At 37.5% G+C, this 20,852-nt stretch overlaps 1 protein-coding gene across 1 annotated transcript in view; it reads right to left on the bottom strand.

The window, feature by feature from the left end:
• Positions 1 to 291: 291 nt before the first annotated feature.
• dennd2b (DENN domain containing 2B) overlaps positions 292 to 20,852 on the bottom strand; it is a 419,481-nt gene continuing 398,920 nt past the window's right edge. Inside the window, 5 exon segments of the mRNA XM_051923667.1 lie at positions 292 to 877; positions 1,211 to 1,297; positions 3,434 to 3,673; positions 11,200 to 11,311; positions 16,546 to 16,587. Coding sequence (XP_051779627.1) covers positions 852 to 877; positions 1,211 to 1,297; positions 3,434 to 3,673; positions 11,200 to 11,311; positions 16,546 to 16,587 — 507 coding nt within the window. The 3' untranslated portion in view covers positions 292 to 851.

Genomic DNA, 20,852 nt, shown 5'->3' with positions numbered 1-20,852 from the left:
GACTGTGTTGTGTCTGTGGGTACAGGGAAGACATAGACCACAGACAAAGAAAAGAAAAGTGTGCCTCCCGTGTCTGTTTGTGTCGGGTCAGCGCCCATATAGTGCCTTTTGTTACAATATATATGTCATATATGGTCTCGATGGCCCTGAACTGAATTTAAGGCCTGTGTTTTCTCAGATCCCGTTTCCGCCCCAAACCGTAGCTTTGAGAGGTCTGTTTCGAGTCCTGGCAGCATTCTTCACATTTCGCCCGACTGTTTAACGTGACTTCCACAAGCAGCCACAAACATCTAAACTTGAATGTTTATACTACAGAATTGCATTTATTTTATTCATAATGAATATCTGAAAAATAGTGCATTAAAAATATAACATGATTTTCTGCTGATCAAAGTTTTACTCACTCCTAGTACCAAATTACTTCGCTATCCTGTGTGCACAAATTAAAAAAAACAAAAAGAATTAAAAATCCATATCTTCAAAAGGTAATGACTGTGATGTGGTTTGGGGTTGTGTTCATACATTTCACTCGCTTCTGATCTCCACAGGCCCCCAAAGTCAGTGGTTGTCTTTTCTCTAACAGTCAGATGCACATTTTTGGGTGGTCACTGGGGTACTTGACTAATCCCCTCCTCATGGCTTTCCGACATCTTCAACAATATACAAACAGGTGACTGCCACTCTTTTGTAACATAATTTCAGGGTGCTATATACTGTACATTATTTTGGGTACATCTGTAGTGAAGAAAGTAGTTGATTCCAAGTTATAAAATACAAAGTTCTTTTTACAAGTGAAAAGCTGTTTTTGTACATAAAGCTTCAAAGCCGAGTATTACAGTAGATTTTCTTTATTAATTCTTCTTGTGCAGAAACTTTCCTGTGGGGGGAGAAAAAGAAAGAATTGAGAATAAAGACCTGCTTGTGAAGAAACGCGTCCTCGCAGTGAGGCTCATGTGGGGATCTGCAGCGTTGTAAGTGTAAAATCGGTGGCTCTTGCACATTTGCCAGTGCTGATTTTGTGTGGGTGACCAGGTGCCCCTTTAGGGGTGGCTCCTTCTTTGTATACGATGCTAACCTGATAGCCGTTGCTTGCCTGTAAACCCTAAATTGGATTAAACAGAGTCTTGCATGCCATTTCATATAACACTTAAGAACATTCAATACATGCAATGCCAATCTGGGAAAGTGGTTACCTCCAGGAAGTACTCACCAAGGCCCTTCAGAAACTTGTTCACTCCGCTCTGCTCATTATCTGGCAGCTCGTCCAAGTACTGTTCAGCTCTCTGTTCAAACAGACCTGGTAGAAATAAAGCTACAGGAATTAGGCTACAAAAATCAAGAAAGACTGCATATAATGTATGGCATATTATTTTTAGAGGTAGTATTCAATAATTATACTTTGATTTAAAATTTCTACAAATCACAACACTGTATTGGCATCATAGCCTAAAATCACCAAATTCATCGTAAAGTGGACTTGAATAAATATCTACCATCAGTAAACAGTACATTTCTCATTGTTCTCCTCAGCCGTGTAAACAGGTGTACAGCACCTTTAACTTTTTCATAAATGTTATTGTTTGCTTTAATAAAAAATTTCTGTCAATCAATTCCGAGTTACCATCACAGGCACAGAGTGCAATGAAATTCCTATCTGTACGTTTGACCAGCATGCACCATGCTGCCAATGTCCTTGTCCATCAGTCTAGATCTTGGTCTATTGAGTTTCCTTTTGCATACTGTTTCATGTAACTGACAATGAAACTTACTAAAAAGGGTGTTTATAAAGTTTTTTGGGGGGTTGAAAGAAAGCAGCATTGTGCCTTAATGGTTTGGCAACACTACACACCACTTTTAGATCGAGATGAAAATAAATGCAGAAAACTGGAAATCGAGATGGCTAAACACAACCCATGATGAGATAAAAAGTTGTACTCTTAGGCTACTTTCACACTACTATGTTTAATTTTAAAATGCTGTTTTAAAATGAAAATGATTTCCAACCACACTGGCATTGTCACATTGTTTACAAAAGTATCTCTGCCCACACTAAAGCAACCAAAAACGCACATGACGTGGCATTCGCCTTCACTGGGCATGCACACATTGGCAGAAACAGGAAGAGGTAAGGCTCCCAGGCACAGGATTTATTGCAAAACTATAGTGATAAATTATTAGTTAATTATACTTAATTATTTGCCTTTTATGCACAAATGCAGCAATTTAGATGCATACAAATAAGCAACACATCATGGGCCATGGAAAGCAGTTCCTCTGTGTTCACTATGTTAGAATATGGTTTTCTTCCATGAAGGTGGTGCGGAGTGGTGGCTCTGAGGCTAGGGATCTGCACTGGCACTTGGAAGTTTGCCGGTTCGAATCCCATAAAATGCCAAAGGGGACTCTGCTCTGTTGGGCCCTTGAACAAGGCTCTTAACCTGCAATTACTAAGTGCTTTGAGTAGTGAGAAAAGCACTATATAAATGCAAAGAATTATTATTAAGGGAATGAAATCTGAGAAGAATGAATGAAGGAATGAGATGTTGTAATGAACAGGAGCCAATTAGGGAAGGGCCATATAATATCCATGAACCAATCAGAGTGTGATTAGGCTCTGCTTTTTCAAAAGTCTTCATTTTTACCCATCCACACTGCAATGCTGATCTGGCGTTTTCAGAAGTATCCAGCTCCAGAGAGTGTTTTCAAAAGTCTCCATATTCAGGCCTTAAATAAAGTCGGTATAGTGTGGAGGAAAGGCAAAAATGGAGACTAATGTCTGTGTTTTTAAATTTAAAAGCTGTAATTCAATGTGACAATGAAATTGTTATTCAGATTAGATATGAAGAAATGTTGTACCTGCAGTCTTATCTAAGAGTCCAGTTTTGCTGGTGCTTTTTAAACTTTGTGCATGCTGATTGATGCACTGCTGCCTGATGGGAGTTATAGTTCCCAAATCAATACTGCGGTTGCAGATGAGATGAAAATATAGGAGGAATACATTCCTATTTCATACTAAAACACTTTTCTTGCTGGGTCTAAAGTGTACATTTTACTGGTCACAAAACTGCACAGTTGAACATATTTTTTTGGCTTGGTAAAGTGAAATTATAACTTTTTCTGCAAATTGAATTTCACTCAAATCAGTGGATTGTCACTAATGACAGGATGAAAGGAGGTGAAATCTGGGCGGCCCCTCAATTCTGTGATCTATGCTGGCCTTAAATGTGTTGTTGGAGTCTTACAAAAACATCAAGTGGTGACACACACACTGCCTGAAGCATGACTGGTGTGAACAAAGTTTGAGTAACTCCTATAACCAGTGGCCCTTGATTATACATCTCATCCTATAATCGATCAGGGTCTCTATGCTGGATGTCTTAAATACCTTACAACTGCGATAGCTTCACTTCTCAGTTGCACACGTTACACTTACCTTTGGCCCTACATTTCCTAAGTTCCCTGTCCTGGATGAATCCAGCAAACATCTGTGACTCCATGAAGACTCCTAAGAAGCGACGAATGCTCTTGGAAGCCACAGACTTGCGGAAGGCTTCCCTTTGGAAGGTTCGTTCCCCTTTCTCATTCTGAGTTAAGAACAAAGAATAGTGTCCCATGGTTTCCAAGAAGAAGCGGATGAATGCCTCTGACACCAGATTGTTAAGTGTGTTGAACTCTGTAACAAAAGAGACGTGTTACTCTTAAGAACAAGAAAAAATCTCCAAAGTCTAGCTAGACAAAATATTATCTGTTTGATAATCCACAACTAATGACTTCTGACATATAAACAGGGTGTAAAAATCAGCCATTGTTTGAATCCATTTTTCTGAGCTGTCCCAAAATCTGAAAATATCAACCAATCACAGCATTAGTCACAACATACATCATCACAAGAGCAAAATTCAGACTTCAAAACATCCACGTATCCAAAAGGCGACCCTACAAAGACCTAAGGCAGAAGGCGGCATGGCTCTACCTAACTTTCAGTTTTATTACTGGGCAGCAAATATACAAGGTATAAAAACCTGGACATGGACACAAATAAATGAACATACACAGGCTTGGTCCTCAATAGAAATAAAATCCTGCAGTATTTCTTTATATTCCTTGCTTTGTGCCCCAATAAGTACAAATTATCGCCAATATACTAACAACCCAATTGTGCTTCATTCATTTAGAATATGGAACCAATGAAGGAAGTACTTCAAGATAGAGAAGCTTTTATCTGTGGCACCTCTGCACGATAACCACCTTTTTCCACCCTCTCAAACGTACGCCGTTTTTAATTTCTGGAAAACATTTGGGATTAAATCACTTAGAGATCTGTACATTGACAACATCTTTGCATCCTACGAACAATTACACTCCAAATTTAACTTTCCAGCAACACATTTCTTTCACTAACTCCAAATTAGAAACTTTGTTAAACAAAACCTGCCCAATTTAACTTACCTACCACCTACTTCTATTCCGGAAAAAATATTGATCAGTCTTGAGGATTCAGACAGCATGTCTGTAATATATAAAAACCTTTTAAAGTCCCTCCCTTTCAAAGATCCCAGAGTACAGTGGGAAAAGGATCTTTCACTCAACATTTCAGAAAAGGAGTGGAAGGCAGCCATGCACAGAATTCACTCGAGCTCCATATGCGCAAAGCATACAAGTATTCAACTCAAAATTATATATCAAGAACATCTGTCTCATTTAAAATTATCCAAAATGTTTCCAGAGCAAGGTCCAACCTGCAAACGTTGCAATCAAGTTCCAGCCTCACTGGCCCACATGTTTTGGGCCAGCACCAAATTAACATCATTTTGGTCCAAAATCTTTAAATGCCTTTCAGACAGCCTCAGAGTCACAATCTCTCCTAATCTACTAACAGCTGTATTTGGTGTTCTTCCAGATGGGCTTAAAGTGGAGAAGGACAAACAAACTGTGATTGCCTTTACTTCACTATTGGCACGTAGACTTATCTTACTCAACTGGAAAAATCCTAATTCACCTCTTTTAAGTCAGAGGATAACTGATGTTATATACAGTAATCCCTCGCTATATCGCGCTTCGCCTTTCGCGGCTTCACTCCATCGCGGATTTTATATGTAAGCATATTTAAATATATATCGCGGATTTTTCGCTGCTTCGCGGGTTTCTGCGGACAATGGGTCTTTTAATTTCTGGTACATGCTTCCTCAGTTGGTTTGCCCAGTTGATTTCATACAAGGGACACTATTGGCAGATGGCTGAGAAGCTACCCAACTTACTTTCTCTCTCTCTCTCTTGCGCTGACGTAGGGGGGTGTGAGCAGGGGGGCTGTTCGCACACCTAGACGATACGGACGCTCGTCTAAAAATGCTGAAAGATTATCTTCACGTTGCTATCTTTTGTGCAGCTGCAGCTGCTTCCTGAAATGACATGCTGCACGGTGCTTCGCATACTTAAAAGCACGAAGGGCACGTATTGATTTTTTTATCTGTCTCTCTCTATCTCTCTCTCTCTGCTCCTGACGGAGGGGGTGTGAGCTGCCGCCTTCAACAGCTTTATGCCGTGGTGCTTCGCATACTTAAAAGCCAAATAGCCCTATTGATTTGTTTGCTTCACTCCTTTGAAGAGGAAGATATGTTTGCATTCTTTTAATTGTGAGACTGAACTGTCATCTCTGTCTTGTCATGGAGCACAGTTTAAACTTTTGAAAAAGAGACAAATGTTTGTTTGCAGTGTTTGAATAACGTTCCTGTCTCTCTACAACCTTCTGTGTTTCTGCGCAAATCTGTGACCCAAGCATGACAATATAAAAATAACTATATAAACATATGGTTTCTACTTCGCGGATTTTCACCTTTCATGGGTGGCTCTGGAACGCAACCCCCGCGATGGAGGAGGGATTACTGTATTATCTGAAATTAGAAAACAGGATCTGTACGAAACATCTTCAAGACCTGACAAGATCTAATCAAAAACATTTTAGAATAAGCATTTAAACTGAGGAAGTGGATTGTCTTCCTTTTTTTATTCTATTTATTCATTTATTTATTTATTTATTTTTCCTACCATTAAAGGTCTATTCTGTTGGCCCAGCTCTCTTTCTCAGGGGTGGGGGTTGATTTGTTTCGAACCTAGTTTTGTAAAACTCGACTTGCTTGTATGGAATGTTATTTGATTTTAATAAATTCAATTAAAAAAATAAATGTTTTGTGGTAGAATATTAACAATGCCTAATCCACCGTAATCTGCCAATTACTAAAGGTTTGGCACAAGGTTCAATTTGCTTCATTTGTAACAGTTTTTTATGCAGAAAATACTGCTCTTTGCCGCTGTTTAATATCTGTTGACACCTCTTCACTTTAGATTTAAGTGGTAGGCAAACAGTTTACTGTGAGCTCCACCAGGTGAAATGCAGGTGAAATGTTGCTTCCAGAGATACCTAAAGAAAGTGTGCAAGGTCCCACTTAAAAACAACATTATCTTAAGGTTAAAAAAGAATGACCTCACCCTGGTACTAAAAAGCCCCCACATCTGCTTGACCCTGGACACACTGGAGCACCTCAACCACTGACCTGCTCAGCCCTGGGGCTTTTTAATTTCAGCCCTCCATAATCTTCAACACACACAGTATCTGGAGTAGATAATGACCTCAACTAACACAACAAGAGAGACAGAGCATGCTAATTGCTTCAACTGCATTCATTCTGCCAAGTTTCAAAGAGCTTTTCCATTTCTCACATGGATTGTACGCTGATGGATTATTGAAATTATTATTAGTGTTGTGTTTATTTTGTTGTCACAGTGGACTCAAATGAGGTTCTGTAAGCAGAACTTATTACCTCTCCATAGTTCATTTCCCAGCATTGAACCTGGTTAATTTGTGGAGCTAACGCCCCCTGCTGGACACGGCACAAACATGCTAAAACAGATATCTTCATGTGAATAAAGCTTCTAAATGGATTGCACACCTGATCTGGCTAGTAATCCTAAATCAACCCTCTCATGGGTGACTCATATTTGGATAATTCCAAAACATATTCTGCTTTTTCCTTAGCTATTTAATTAACCGGCAGCTATAAAGTAGAACACTGCAATAGATCTTTAGGAGACATGAGCTTACATAACAAACATGCACTTACTGCAATGGACATGGCTTCTACATATATTCCTCTTAAAAGGAAATGGAAGGAGCAAGTTCAGCAAAAGAAGGCAGGTATTCATTCCAAGTATGCACGTCTGCATTTTTCTAAAAAGCGATTTAATTGCAGCCTACCTTGCTGCTTTTTTAGGAGGCAACAAAGAGAGTCGGTCAGTGGTCTGCTGGTTTCATATTGGGATACCACACAAGAACGAGATTCCAGGATAGATTATCACGTCATATCATGAAAACTCACGCTATTGGTCCAAGAGATTACAACATGCTAACGCCCAACTGAGTAACCACGGAGCACACTGACTTATTTTTTCTATGTGGGTGCAGCAATGCACTGTATCAGCGAGTGCTCCTAACCTCTCTCTCTCTCTTTCTCTCTATTGTGCCTACGTGACCACACAGTAACACCTGAACTATTCCGAAGCAACGTTAGCACTGATTTGTATTTTTTGTATCTCACACCCTCATACACCTTTATCATAAGAGCATCTCTTATCTACGTTCTGGACCATTCGATCAGAAGAAAATATCAAGCTGGTTTTAAATTAAACATCGTTGAAGTAGCAAAAGAAATTGGTAACTGCGCTGCTGCAACAAAATTTGATGCGTCTGAGAAACTGATGCAAGATTGGAGGAGGCAAGAAGATGTAAAAAAAAAATTAAGTGTTGCATTTTTGAACTGGGTCTGATTTTATGATCGATTTTTCAGGTTTCAAGACCCAACTTATACGTGAGTATATACGGTAATTCTCGTCATTCACTTTACATGTTATCTTTCATTATAATGGCCTTGTGCTGTACCTGTTTCCATAACAATTACCCTTGCCTTGTAAACTTCTTTCCCTAATAATAATCAATCTTTTCATAACAATCATTAGGACTCAAAGGTTGTATTTGCCGCCTCGCCCAGAGATGTCCGTCATCTGATCATGTTTTAATTGCTCACATTCCAAATCCTGAGCTAATAAAAATTGGAAGTCTTTTAATTGATCAGCCATCTCATAAGTTGGAACCAGGATAACCCACATATGAAAAATTGAACTGTTCAATTAATACTTGCTTGTTGCACCAGCATCCAGTAAGACTAAAATCATAGGCAGCTATGCTGGTAAGCGCAACACATAGCTTTACTGATAAGAGCTAAGCTGCAGCAGTTAAATGCAAGCAAGAGGCCTTGAGTTAGCACGCACAGTGTTAAAGCCTTTAGTAATGAACCCTTAATTTTTTATATTGCTCAAATCCAGCTAATATAATATAATACATGTTGTTTTCCCTTGATTAATTATAATATTGATTCACGAGGAAGCACTGACATAGGTACTTAAATGCTATCTAGAATGTATGTGTACATGCCTAAGTTACAGCCTGTGAGCAAAGGCAGCTGCGTCATCAGCCAGGGACGCGCAGCCACATACAGTCTGGCTTGTCAATACAGGGGCTAATCCTGATAATCAGTTCTTAAATCTTCTGTATAATTTAACCTAACTAACACAATACTGCTTGCATTTAATCTGACCATCTGAAATGTTCATAAGCCTTAATATATAAATTTAAATGCTAAAATGTTTATATGCTTAAAGTGTTTATGTAATAGCGTGTCAGTTTACTTAGTTTCCTTTAAGTTTGGGGCGGTGAAGGTTTTTCCAAAATTCTTGTTTAGACTCTGATGAGTCAAAAGGCCCCGCAAAGTCGCCATGTCCAAAACAAAAGCTTGTTTCTTCAGTTCCCTCAAAAACACAGCGTCCTTGGTTATTAAAAAACAAGGCAAGTGAAAAGCAAGCAAATGGGCCACATTAAAAACAAAAACAGCGGCCTGTATATTAATAGTGCCTCATTAAGCCACTTAAAAAGATATCAGGCAATTCCTTCTAATAATCAATATTTAGGTCTAAACCCAATAACAAAGAATGTAAACTTAAATGCTAGCTGAATTAAATATAAATGTACATGCTAATATAAGAGGCTGTGGCTGCAGATAGCAGCACTGTTAAGTTATGGCACGCAGCTGCACAGTGGTCTGACAAAGGCCAAGATACTGCTTGCATCACGGGCACATGTTCAGGAAAAAGTTCCTAACTCCCAACAATCAACTCTTAAGCCCTTATAGTGCTCAACTTAACTAATGTCATAATATATTGTATTTTAATTTTATTGCCTAAGGTATTGATGAGCCCTAATACTTCTAATTGCCACTGAATTGCTTATATGTTTTATGCGCTAGCCTGAGAGCTTGCCCTTTACTCACACAGGTAAATGCCCTACACGCAGTTTGTTTTTAGTCTTCTATCAGCACTGCAACCTCAAAACAAAATATGCCTGCTTGCTTCCTTAGAAACATGATGACCTTGTCTCCCAGCTTGATTCATAAAAACTCAAAACAAAGTAAGCAGGCAAGCGACCTCTCTAACAAAATAAATGGTGTCCTTTTTAAGGCTGCTCCAGGCCTAGGCTTTTCATAGCTAAAACCACTAAAACTAATAATAAAGCACATTGATCCTTAATCAAAAAGTCTCAAATGTAGATGCCGAAATATTAAATGGAAGAGTGCTTACTGTTGACTTCCTGTTATCCAGCATCATCAACTCATTTGCCCCACTTTTGATCACTGTCATTTTTTCTGTTTCTTACTGCTAATGGGAAGAGTCACACTTGTTTTTTATTTTTTAAAGATAGTATATTTTGAAAGAAATTTGTTACAAAGCATAAGTGTAAGGAGTGAAAGAGACAAGCATGCAACCATATTAGTATTATGTATGGGACTATAAAACACATTTGTGTAAGTTTACTTTGGCATTGTTTTCAAATATTTTTATTAAAAAATGACAAGGTATTTAACATATACATGCTTAATTTGTATTAGTGCAAACTTGTGCCCATAGGCCCAATAACATTTAGATGGTGAAGCAGTTACACATCCGACTACTCTTCACCTGTACTGAAAGAGAACAAATAAACTTCAACAGCTCATCAGAGGCCAAAATTCTTAATGGGCAGGAGTACACTTGTATAACTGGTGATGCCTCAAGCCAGTTGTTACAAAGACTACGATGCACTGCAGGACAAAGCAGTGCCAGGAAAAATGAGACACACAAAAAAAGGAACACTTCAATTCTGACTTTACTTTGTGAATTCAAAATATTGCATGAAAGTAGTCTGAGAAGTACAAACATAATTTTCTATGAGCATAATCCTCAGTCTGAAGTACTTTTACATTTAACTGCAGTTCTTAGTGTGTTTATTTGTATGCTTTCTTCTCATTTTAATGCTTGGCATTGTAATCCAGGTGTAGTAAATTCATAACTGAAATCTTCACATAGTTACAGTATTTGGACTTTGCTTCTCTCAAGTATAAGACACTTAGTAAGAAAACTCTTTTGTAACATACAAATGATGAAACATTTTATAAACACAGTATGTCTCCAGTGATTTTTTTGTTAAATCAAACTTCTGTAAAGATTAATTCCTCATTTTATAATGTCTATGTTTTATCTCAAGTTAAATCAAACCTCCCAGAAAAAAACAATTGCTTCTTCGGTGAAATTAACAGCCCCGCAGCCCCAAACAAACTGTATAAGTGATCAGATGTCTTACTATAACATATCAGAAAAGCCAAGCAAAATGACACCTTTTATTGGCTAACTAAAAAGATTACAATATGCAAGCTTTCGAGGCAAATCAGGCTCCTTCTTCAGGCAAGATGTTAACTACAAATTACATCTTGCCTGAAGAAGGGGCCTGATTTGCCTCAAAAGCTTGCATATTGTAATCTTTTTAGTTAGCCAATAAAAGGTGTCATTTTGCTTGGCTTTTCTCTACATTCATAATGGCTAACACGGTACAACACCCTAGTACTATAACATATCAGCAACACCAATAATGCTCAACAAGAGAATGTATTCATTTGTGTCATAGCAGCTCACTCCAGCATGTACCAATCTGCATTATAGTGCCTCAAAGGATTATACATATGGTCATTTAATTTTAACTGAATAAAAACTTCCTAAAAGTTCTAAAGATCAAGTCATCTTTCCAAACCTCAAAAGAACAAGTAAATAATAATTTTCTACCTTCATCTGATTCACTGTCCGAATCTTGACTGATCAGATCACTTTTGTGTTCCAGAGCCTGCTCCAAAGCAGCTTGCAGCTTTCTTGGTAAAAGAGTATCTTCATCATCCATCTAAAGAGAGCAAAGGTTATGATCCCTTCAGTCTTTCATTTACTGTATGTGTTATTTTGCTCACAATTAAATTTAAAATTCTTCCCTATCAACTAGAGCAGTAGCTCCCTATTTCAGTCCTAGGTGACCCCCTTGGTTATGAGCTGTTTTTTTTCATTCTGTTATTTTATGAAGAAAATGATGACAACACTGAAAACTGACATATTGACTTGTCTGTTAAGGGTGGCACGGTGGCGCAGTGGGTACCCTCATATCAGGTAACTTCATATCAGGGAGGATCCGGGAATACAATTAACAGCACAACCTTTATAAGAAAGGGTAAATTAAAACAAAATACTTGCAAGTTAGAAAATTGAAAAATGTGATCATTGAAAAAACTGAATTATGGACTGATTGTAAAATTGGCAAGAATAAGCACCAAAAGCCATGGGTAACCTCAGGAATAAACTTGAAAACCAGTGACCTAGAAAATGGCATTTTTTAAAGTAAAGATCAAGGTGCTCTAACTTAAGAATATTACAATGTACAATGAATTTATGATATGAAGTTCATGTTTATTTTCTTGCCTTGGCTTATGAATAAAACTGGTGTGTCCATTTTTGTAGAGGGGTAAATTGTAAAATGAAATGCATTAGTTCTATAATGTGAGTTAAAGGAGTGGATGGAGGAGAACTACTTGTCTCTAAATACAGAAAAAACAGGAATGTTATTTTTCAAGGAGAATGATGCAGGTAACAACAACATTCTGTCACTTTTTAACTTACTTGGAATCACCAATAGATTTACTGAATCAGTGTGCAATTTAGGTGTTACCTTTGATACTAGCATGTATGGATTTTTTAGTTAATATATATATAATTGTTTAGAAATTATTGAGTATATACTTAAATTAAACTGTAACAATGAATTATTAAAACATAAGGAAAAGGACTGAAGGTAACTAAAGGTTTAACTAAATGTGGTTTAAAGCTTGTGAGGTCAGCCTCATCTAAGAGAAGCCACCAGCTTGTTTTTCCAAGGTTTGAATGAGTTAAATGAGTAACAAACACCCCTTTAGAAATCGAGGATAAACTAGTAGGAAAGCCCAAATACCCCTCCTATGAAGCAGTGCCAAGAATAAAAAAAGAATCTGCATATCACCACTATTTATGAGGCAGCATTCAGGTAAATGGTAGAGTCATTCTAAAATCATCAAGATGGCAACAGTGTACCTGTCAGCTTACCATCTGCTGTTGTCTTCTTTTGCTGTGCTCATTCTGTCTGTGTTGACCTCTAACTGTTTTTCATGTCTGTAATACATTATGACCATCAGCCCCTTACGGATATATGTTCTGCTGTTATTGGATTGTCTGGTGGATTTCAGAACAGTGACTGCTTTTTTCATCCTCCTCCTTGTTGCCCCATTTTACTCACGATCTTGTCATCAGGTGTACGCTGCTCGTCTTGCATCCAGCAGCACAGGAAAACTCTGCAAGAAGCGGCGGTGGTAAACAAAGTGGTGTTTTGGTGAGGATTAAGCTGAAACTGGCTTTGCTTCATTGATCATTCGATGCATGGACCTGGGAAGGGTTTTTCTTATCCCCCAGTCCCTAGAACTTAGATATATAGGTCTTCGACTTGTGGCCACGGATCAGCTGGTTGGATCTCTTCCATGTCTCCCTGGATTCCCGCAGCTTCATAGTGATGGAGTTAATTATGGTAACCTTCACCTACAGGAATCTCTACAATAGTTAGTGAGCAATTGCTCTGTTGTTACAACCCCATTATTCAATGCTAGATCTTTACTGAAAAAAACCTTTTATTTTAAATTAAACTTTTGTCTCTCGCGAATTGGACTTCTTATTTTTAACAGAGACTTGGCTTAGCGAGAGTGACCTAAGCTTTTTTTTTAACTTTCTCCTCTGGATTGTAGTTTTTTTTTTTTTAGCATTCACATCTCTACAGGCCATGGTGGAGGTCTGCCTGTAGTTTTTAAGAATCATTTTAAATGTCAGTTATTGCCTTCTGAGACCTTTTCTAACTTTGAGTTTCAATTGATTAAAGTGGATTTGCCCCATCCACTTCTCTGTGTCTTGGTGTATAGACCTCCCCACTCGTGTAAGGATTTCACCCAAGAATTCTAAGTTTTTGGCATCGATCATGACATTATATGATTGTGTTTTAGTTCTTGGAGACTTTAATATTCATATCTGATGTCCTTCCAAACCTCTAGCCAAGGATTTTTCACAACATATGAAGTCTTTAGATTTTGTTCACTTTTATTACAGGTCCCACTCATAAACATGGTCATACCTTGGACCTTGTATTTTCGTCTGGATTCTCTGTTTATAACATTGAAATTGATGATAGATATCTTTTAGATCACATCTTTATTACGTTTGATGCCAACTTGCTTCAGTGACTGATCCTCCTTGTTATTGGTTGCACAGCTTTAATTCCGCATCTGCTAGCCTTTTCTGTAATTCTTACAAAACTATTTCTTTATCATCTAGGGTGAAGCATCCTCTCTGGATTTCAGCATCGATGAGCTTGTTAATGAATTCACATCTACTTGTGTGGATATTCTGAATGTTATAGCTTAAAGAAAGGAAACGTAAGCCCAGAAGACATCTGTGGTTTAATGACGCAACACATTCTCTGAGAAGCACATGTAGGAAGGCTGAGAGACAGTGGAAGAACGATCACCTCCAGGTCTCCTATGATATCTTCAAAGACACCTTTGTTAATTATCAAGAGGCTGTGAATGCTGCAAGAACAACATTTTTTTTCAAATGTTATTGTATTATTTAGTGTTGTTGATGCTGTGCTTAATCCATCTGGGGGTTCTGCAAATGCTGGTTCCTCACTCCCTTGTGATGTCTTTTTGCAATACTTTATTAGTAAAATTACTGATATCAGAGCTAACATTGTGCCTGTTGCTCTGGATCTGGGGGGTGTCATTCACTCCACTGTACTTCATCAGTTTCAGACAGTCTCTTTTTTGAACCTGAGGAAAATTGTAAGTTGCATGAAGCTGTCCTTTTGTCCTCTTGATTTTATGCTTGCTTGATTCTTTAAAGGGGTGTTTGATGTAATTGGTCCTAATGTGCTATCAATTGTTACTAGATCATTGCAGATGGGGACTGTTCCTACGTGCTTTAAGCACACAGTGATTCAACCCCTGTTAAAAAAGGTAAACCTTAATTCCTTGGTTCCTAGTAGCTTTCGTCCCATTTCCAAATTACCATTTCTTGCCAAAGTCTTGGAGAAAGTTGTGGGTACCCAGCTACAGGCTTTTTTGTAACACCACAATATTCTTGAAAAGTTTCAGTCAGGATTGAGAACATCTCAAAGCACAGAACTGGCGCTGCTAAGTGTATCAAATGATCTATTGCTGGCATCAGAGTCGGGGAAGTACACGGAAAAACACTAATTTTAGGCAATTTCGTCACCATATTTCATGTAGAAAATTACACACTTATGATAAAGAGTAAACCAATAGCTGTCTTCTGTGTAAAACACCAAAAGGACAAGAAGTTGTGCATGCCACATCAACGGACCCCAGAGTTTCACTCCGTAATGGAATATGAGAGGTCAAAATTACTCACTTTCACAAAACTTCAAAAATTAAATGTTTTACTAGCACCATCATGTTAGTTCTGTGATATACCATACATATTATTTCACTGCTCATGTGTCATGTTGTTAAATATTTCATTACTTTTGCTATTTATGCCTTGCTTTTTTCCACAATCAATCCAAAATGTTAGTAAAACAGGCTTTGCTTTTATTGGCTGCTTTCAGTTATTTTGCTTTGACGTATTTTTAGTCTCATATTTTTGATTGTTAAAACTGATGGCTACATCTCCACAAATGACCAGACATTTCAAAAGTTTTCTTTTTCTTTGGAACAAATGAGCTATAACAGCAAATTCTGAACATGAACAAAATGATGGGCCCATATCCTAAGGGTTTGGTGTAGAATCTGTAATAGTGACTAAGGCACTGTCTGAAATAGGCATATAATCGTAAATTCAGAGGTGCTTTCATCGTAGATGGATGTAGGAGGCTTTCTTTTGAAGAATTCAACGTTCACACTTCTGGCTTTTTGGAAATAGAGTGTTCCAGATGGATTCAATAATGCAGTTATAGAGTGAAATGGGCATTTAAAAGAAATCCCTGCTGCCTGTCTTTGTTACTTGAAGCTGGGCCAAATAGCAAATCATCACAATTGCATTCCTTAAAACTTCATTTGCTATCTACAAGTTATGACTATATTTCAATGTTGGCCTCCAGTTACATTATTTTAAAGATAATTTTTCCACATTTAGAATACTGACATTGTTTAATTAGAAAATGTCACTTTTAGTGTGCATAATGAATACGTCCATCTGCACCCAAACGTTTCATGGATACTTTGCAATGTGCTTGTAATTTAATTAGTAACTAAATTAGTTAGTTCAACAGAACCGAGAAAATGAGTCTAATAGAATCCAGATGTCACCTTATTCCTGTACAACAACCCCAATAAAGCACTTATGTTTTCAAGTGAATATCCTATATTAGGAAAAAGGCTCCTGCAGCTATCGGTTGAGGAGGATGTGCCCCCTACAATTTTATTAGTGAATCGTAACACTTAGACCAGAACAGAGATGTTCTGTATGCCGCTGAGATCCACAAGTACTCCATAAGCTGACTGGACATCTTGATCCATAAATCACAAAATCTGGCACAGCAGGTTCAGAATATGGATAGGCCCCAAAAAACAGAAAGAACGGGTACTCACCTATGAGTGACCATTCAATAAAAATAGAAGATCGGAATTTGGAAGGAGATACCACTCAGCAATGCTCGACTGCTTTCCAGTGTTTGACATTGGTTATTTTACCACAACATGACACTGCTCAAATGTGCAAGATGGATAGTAATAATGAATTTGTAATGCACACTGCAAAAAACATCAAGGAGGCCTACAGAATGGAAGTGCTGAGTGGAATCAAGAAAATGGATGGATGGATGGATGTATAGGTGAACTATTTGTCCACACAGATTATTTTTTTCTTACAGACTACCATGTTAACAATGGGTAAGGGGTAATATGACTTGGTTAAAATTCTCCACACACTATTTCAAGGTCAGTGATAACTCACTGGCAAATATGTTCACATAACAAAAATATCACAAGTGATAAAATCTGAAAATACTGCATATCTATCCATGCATTTGTTAAATCCCAAGATTTAATGATCACTTACTTGTTTAATGAGGCGATCGGTTCCTAAGTCAACCATCAAAGCCTTATTTAAAAAAAAGAAGGAAATATGAACCATTATATTATTAGATAAAATGTTGCTTGTAAAAATAAGAATAGAAAAATAAATCAGATTTTTACTTGACAAAAAGGATGAATGAGAAATTAGAGTACTATTGTGAGCAGTATGAAATTAAGATTATGTAGTAATGAAAAATAAATAAAGAACTTGAATTGAAACAGTAACTTAAGTAAGTCTTGTTTACTCCTTCTATCACACATTTTCAGGTTTATCTTTACTTATATCGAGTACAGTGAAATTATTATAATACTTGTATGTCTAACCAACATGTAACACATCACCATTCACATGTTGGGTATATAGGAGCAATGGTACAATAGGCAGCAGGAAGATATGGAAGAAGATGATCCGCTGTGGCAACCCCTAATGGGAGCAGCTGAAAGAAGAAGAAAAAGGCACAATAGGCAGCACAGATTTGCTTTGCATTGCAATTACTATTATAATAAAAGGCACATGAATTGTTAGTTAAGAAGACTATGCCTCATATTAGTAATGTTTCACACAAATTACTTTAGACTGGACTAAATTTAATAAGACTTTGGACAATAAATAACAAAAGTAAAAGTACTTGATCCTGAATAAAGAAAAAACATTGTTCAACACAGTGATTTGATTAAATAATAAGTAAACAACAATCACTTTCAGTACTTAGCAGTGTCTTTGATGGCTTATTAGAAAAGGAAGTTTTCTTCTGAACCACGTCTCTAAGTCTCTCAGGAACAGAGGAAAAATGAGGCAAACATTGTTAAAACCCATGTATTCTATTGCTATGGATGCAAATTCTAACTTAACCCACTAGGTGGCACTATCATACAGTTTAGTTGTGGCTTGTAAAACCCGACCACCAAATTCAGTCTTACTGCTGCTGTGTTACATCTTTTGATTGCTGGTTCAGTCATTTTTGAGTTTACACATTCTTCCTGTATTTCTGTAAAATTTCTCCAGGTATTATTACCTTCCACTTCCAAAAAGAGAAGTATACTAGCTTAACTATGAGCACTCAAATGGCCTGGTGTGAGTGAGTTTTGTTAAGTGTGCCTTGCAGCGGACTGTCATTTCAGAAAAGAAAATCTGCCTCACTTTAACTCTGTAATGAAAAAACAGAATTCAGGAAACAAAAGGAGGTATGAAAGCTTAGTCCTACAGGAACTGATTGTAGTTTTTCATTCAGCCAGTATAGATTAATTGATGGTATAGATTAACTTCAGATGTTTATTTATAAATCTTTTTTATTTCAAAATGGCAGCATAGAGCTTGTTGCACTTTTTTCTATATTTTAGAAAAAACATGGCATTTATTCTTCTGAGTCACAGGTGATTCCTGTTTGGAAGTATTTCACATGTATCAAGATGTTATTTTTGAATGAGTATTTATATTTGCTTTATATAAATACTGTCTTTCTATAAACGTATGTATGCAATTACAAAGGCTAAATAAGTAAAATGCCCTGGTGACATTAGTAAACAATAACAATCAGTGCTAAAATACCTTAAAAATCACACTAGTAGATACAGTACTTGAAATGAAGAAACTTGGAAAGTTAACAATACAAAAATTTTTCAGACATGGCTTAAGAGGCATTAATAAATGATTACATTCAATAAAAGGTTTTGGCCACTTTGGTACTCTTGGTCTGAATTTGCTAATAAAAATCAATAGGTTTTCCAGTATAGTACAGCAAATTATCTGTCAGGGATGCTTGCATCTAATGTTTTTATTCATATTTGAAACCCAAATTCTGTAATGAGAGCATTTCAGTTAAAAATACTATATTTTTTACAGAAAGGGAAACCAGATTAGTACAAACTCCACAAAACTGTCCCATTTCAAAGAATATAGTATATCTAAATTATAATGTCTGTCTCTGTCTCATAGTGAGACAACGGTGTAACTGTATGCTCTAAATGTAAAAAAAAAAAAAAAATGAAAACATTTGTATTATGGGTCTGTTTTTCTGAAATATTTTGAACACTAAACAAAAATTGCTTAGTACCTAAAATGTACCACTATTATTATTATTATTATTGTCGTTGTTAACTTATACCTCAGAGGCTGAATGAATATCATTGTGATAAATGTTTACTGCTTTAGTGGTGAAGCTGTACTTGAAGACCAAATGAAATCGATGTGATGTAAAAAGGAACAGATGTTAATGTACAGTACATTAGGTGGAGCCACAGTGCACTGGTTACTGCTGTTGCTTTGTACCTACACAGTTCCACTGACTTGTGCTCAGTTCCAATCTTGATCTCTGTTAATGTGGAGTTTGCACATTCTTCCTGTGTGGGCTCACACTGCTTTTCTCCCAAATACCAAAGATGTGCATCTTAATTGGCAACTCAATAAAGATCACAAAGAGAATTCACATAATACCTATTGGTAGTCATGATGGCTGATGTACTGTATCTTCTATACAGGATGATCTCTGGGGGCAATGACATAGCTGCCTTCTCATGGGGAAAAATAAAACAGCACTATTCGTTAATAGTTGAGGTATTCCATATGTAATATTGTTTTTGCTTATGGGTCTAAAATAAATTAAAGTGCTTTTTATTTTATTTCATCTAATTTAAACTGTCATATATTCTCGTGATGACAAGTTTAGGCAGGACGTTCTGAAGGGAATGCTTCACATCAGTGAGCTGCAGAGGATTTGAATGTGTCAAAAGGTGAAATCGGAGTTGTGACCTTGCCTTCAATCTAAAATGCAACCACACTAAACTTGGAAAAAGTGTCATAACATAAATCTGGTACTCCTAAATTTTTAAGACGCTTTGATGAATGGGAGCCTGGACAACTATGATACATAATTAAACTATCTTCAACAAGAAGTATTATGCAATTAACAAAAAAAAAACCAACTTCCCTTGTAGCACCTGGAATCAAAACAATTGGGACGTTGCAACTAAGCAAGCACTTGAAGTTCTTCTGCGGTCTGACTGTAAGCTCTGGATATAAACTTGGAAAAGAAAACCATCCAGGTAGAAAAAGGACCCAGAATCAATGACCTGATAGTGGGACAGTTATTACTGAAAGAGGCAAATAGATTGTTAGGGCACTTAGTAGAGTCTCACCAATGGGAGAAAGGTGGCGCAGAGGTAGTGCTGCTGCTTTGCAGTAAGGAGACTGTGGAAGATTGTGGGTTCGCTTCCCGATTCCTCCCTGTGTGGATAGTGCTTTGAATACTGAGAAAAGCGCTATATAAATGTAATGAATTATTATTATCAATTTACAAGGTAATAAGGAGAAGGAGATGGACTATTATGGGTTACTTATAAATTAAGTTAAGCTCTAATACTTGAAAAGGAGTCACAAAAATGTATATTTTCAGCAATGTATAATTAAATGATTCAATATTACCTTCACAAAGCTCTTTAGACCTATGACAAAAGCTTTGATCTCTACTGCCAATGGTTACTGACAAGTTGATTCTTCTGTGTAAAAAGAATTCTTTTATAGAAAGACAGTGTTTATCTGAGTTTTGTGTTTAAGGTTTCAGACTTTGACAGTCGCCCAAGTTCTTTCCAGCGACTTATGGAATTGATTTTAGCTAGAACATGTTTATTATACTTGGATGATGTTATTGTTTTTGGGCAGTCATTTTAGGAATGCTTAGAATGCCTTAGGGAAGTCCCAAGTAAGCAAGAATAAGCTAATCTCAATGTCCAGCCAAGCGCATATAAGCTATTTGCATCACAAGTCTGATACTGTTATATTATACCATGACATCTGTGAGACGCATGAACAAGAGATCCCAAAGAGAATGAAGCTTGTCAGATTGGTTTTCATCAAGGAGAGTACACATTTTGTTTTACATTACTTATTTTACATTTCTCAAACGTACTCTATACTACAGGTTCAGAAAAAGATATTTGGCAAATTCTGCCTTTATGCCCCTGGTAGGGTCACCCAAGGCAAACTGGTCCTAGGTGAGGGATGAGACAAAGAGCGGTTCAAACCTCCTATGATGAAAGAAAACATTGGACGGCGTTTTCCCTTGCCCGGACACGGGTCACCGGGGCCCCCCTCTGGAGCCAGGCCTGGAGGTGGGGCTCGATGGCGAGCGCCTGGTGGCCAGGCCTGCACCCATGGGGCTCGGCCGGGCACAGCCCGAAGAGGCAACGTGGGTCCCCCTTCCCATGGGCTCACCACCTATGAGAGGGGCCAAGGAGGTCGGGTGCAGTGTGAGTTGGGTGGTGGCCAAAGGCGGGGACCTTGGTGGTCCGATC

The sequence above is a fragment of the Erpetoichthys calabaricus genome, chromosome 2, assembly GCF_900747795.2.
Source record: "Erpetoichthys calabaricus chromosome 2, fErpCal1.3, whole genome shotgun sequence".
Lineage (NCBI taxonomy): Eukaryota > Metazoa > Chordata > Cladistia > Polypteriformes > Polypteridae > Erpetoichthys > Erpetoichthys calabaricus.
This window is presented reverse-complemented; position numbering and strand designations above follow the sequence as displayed.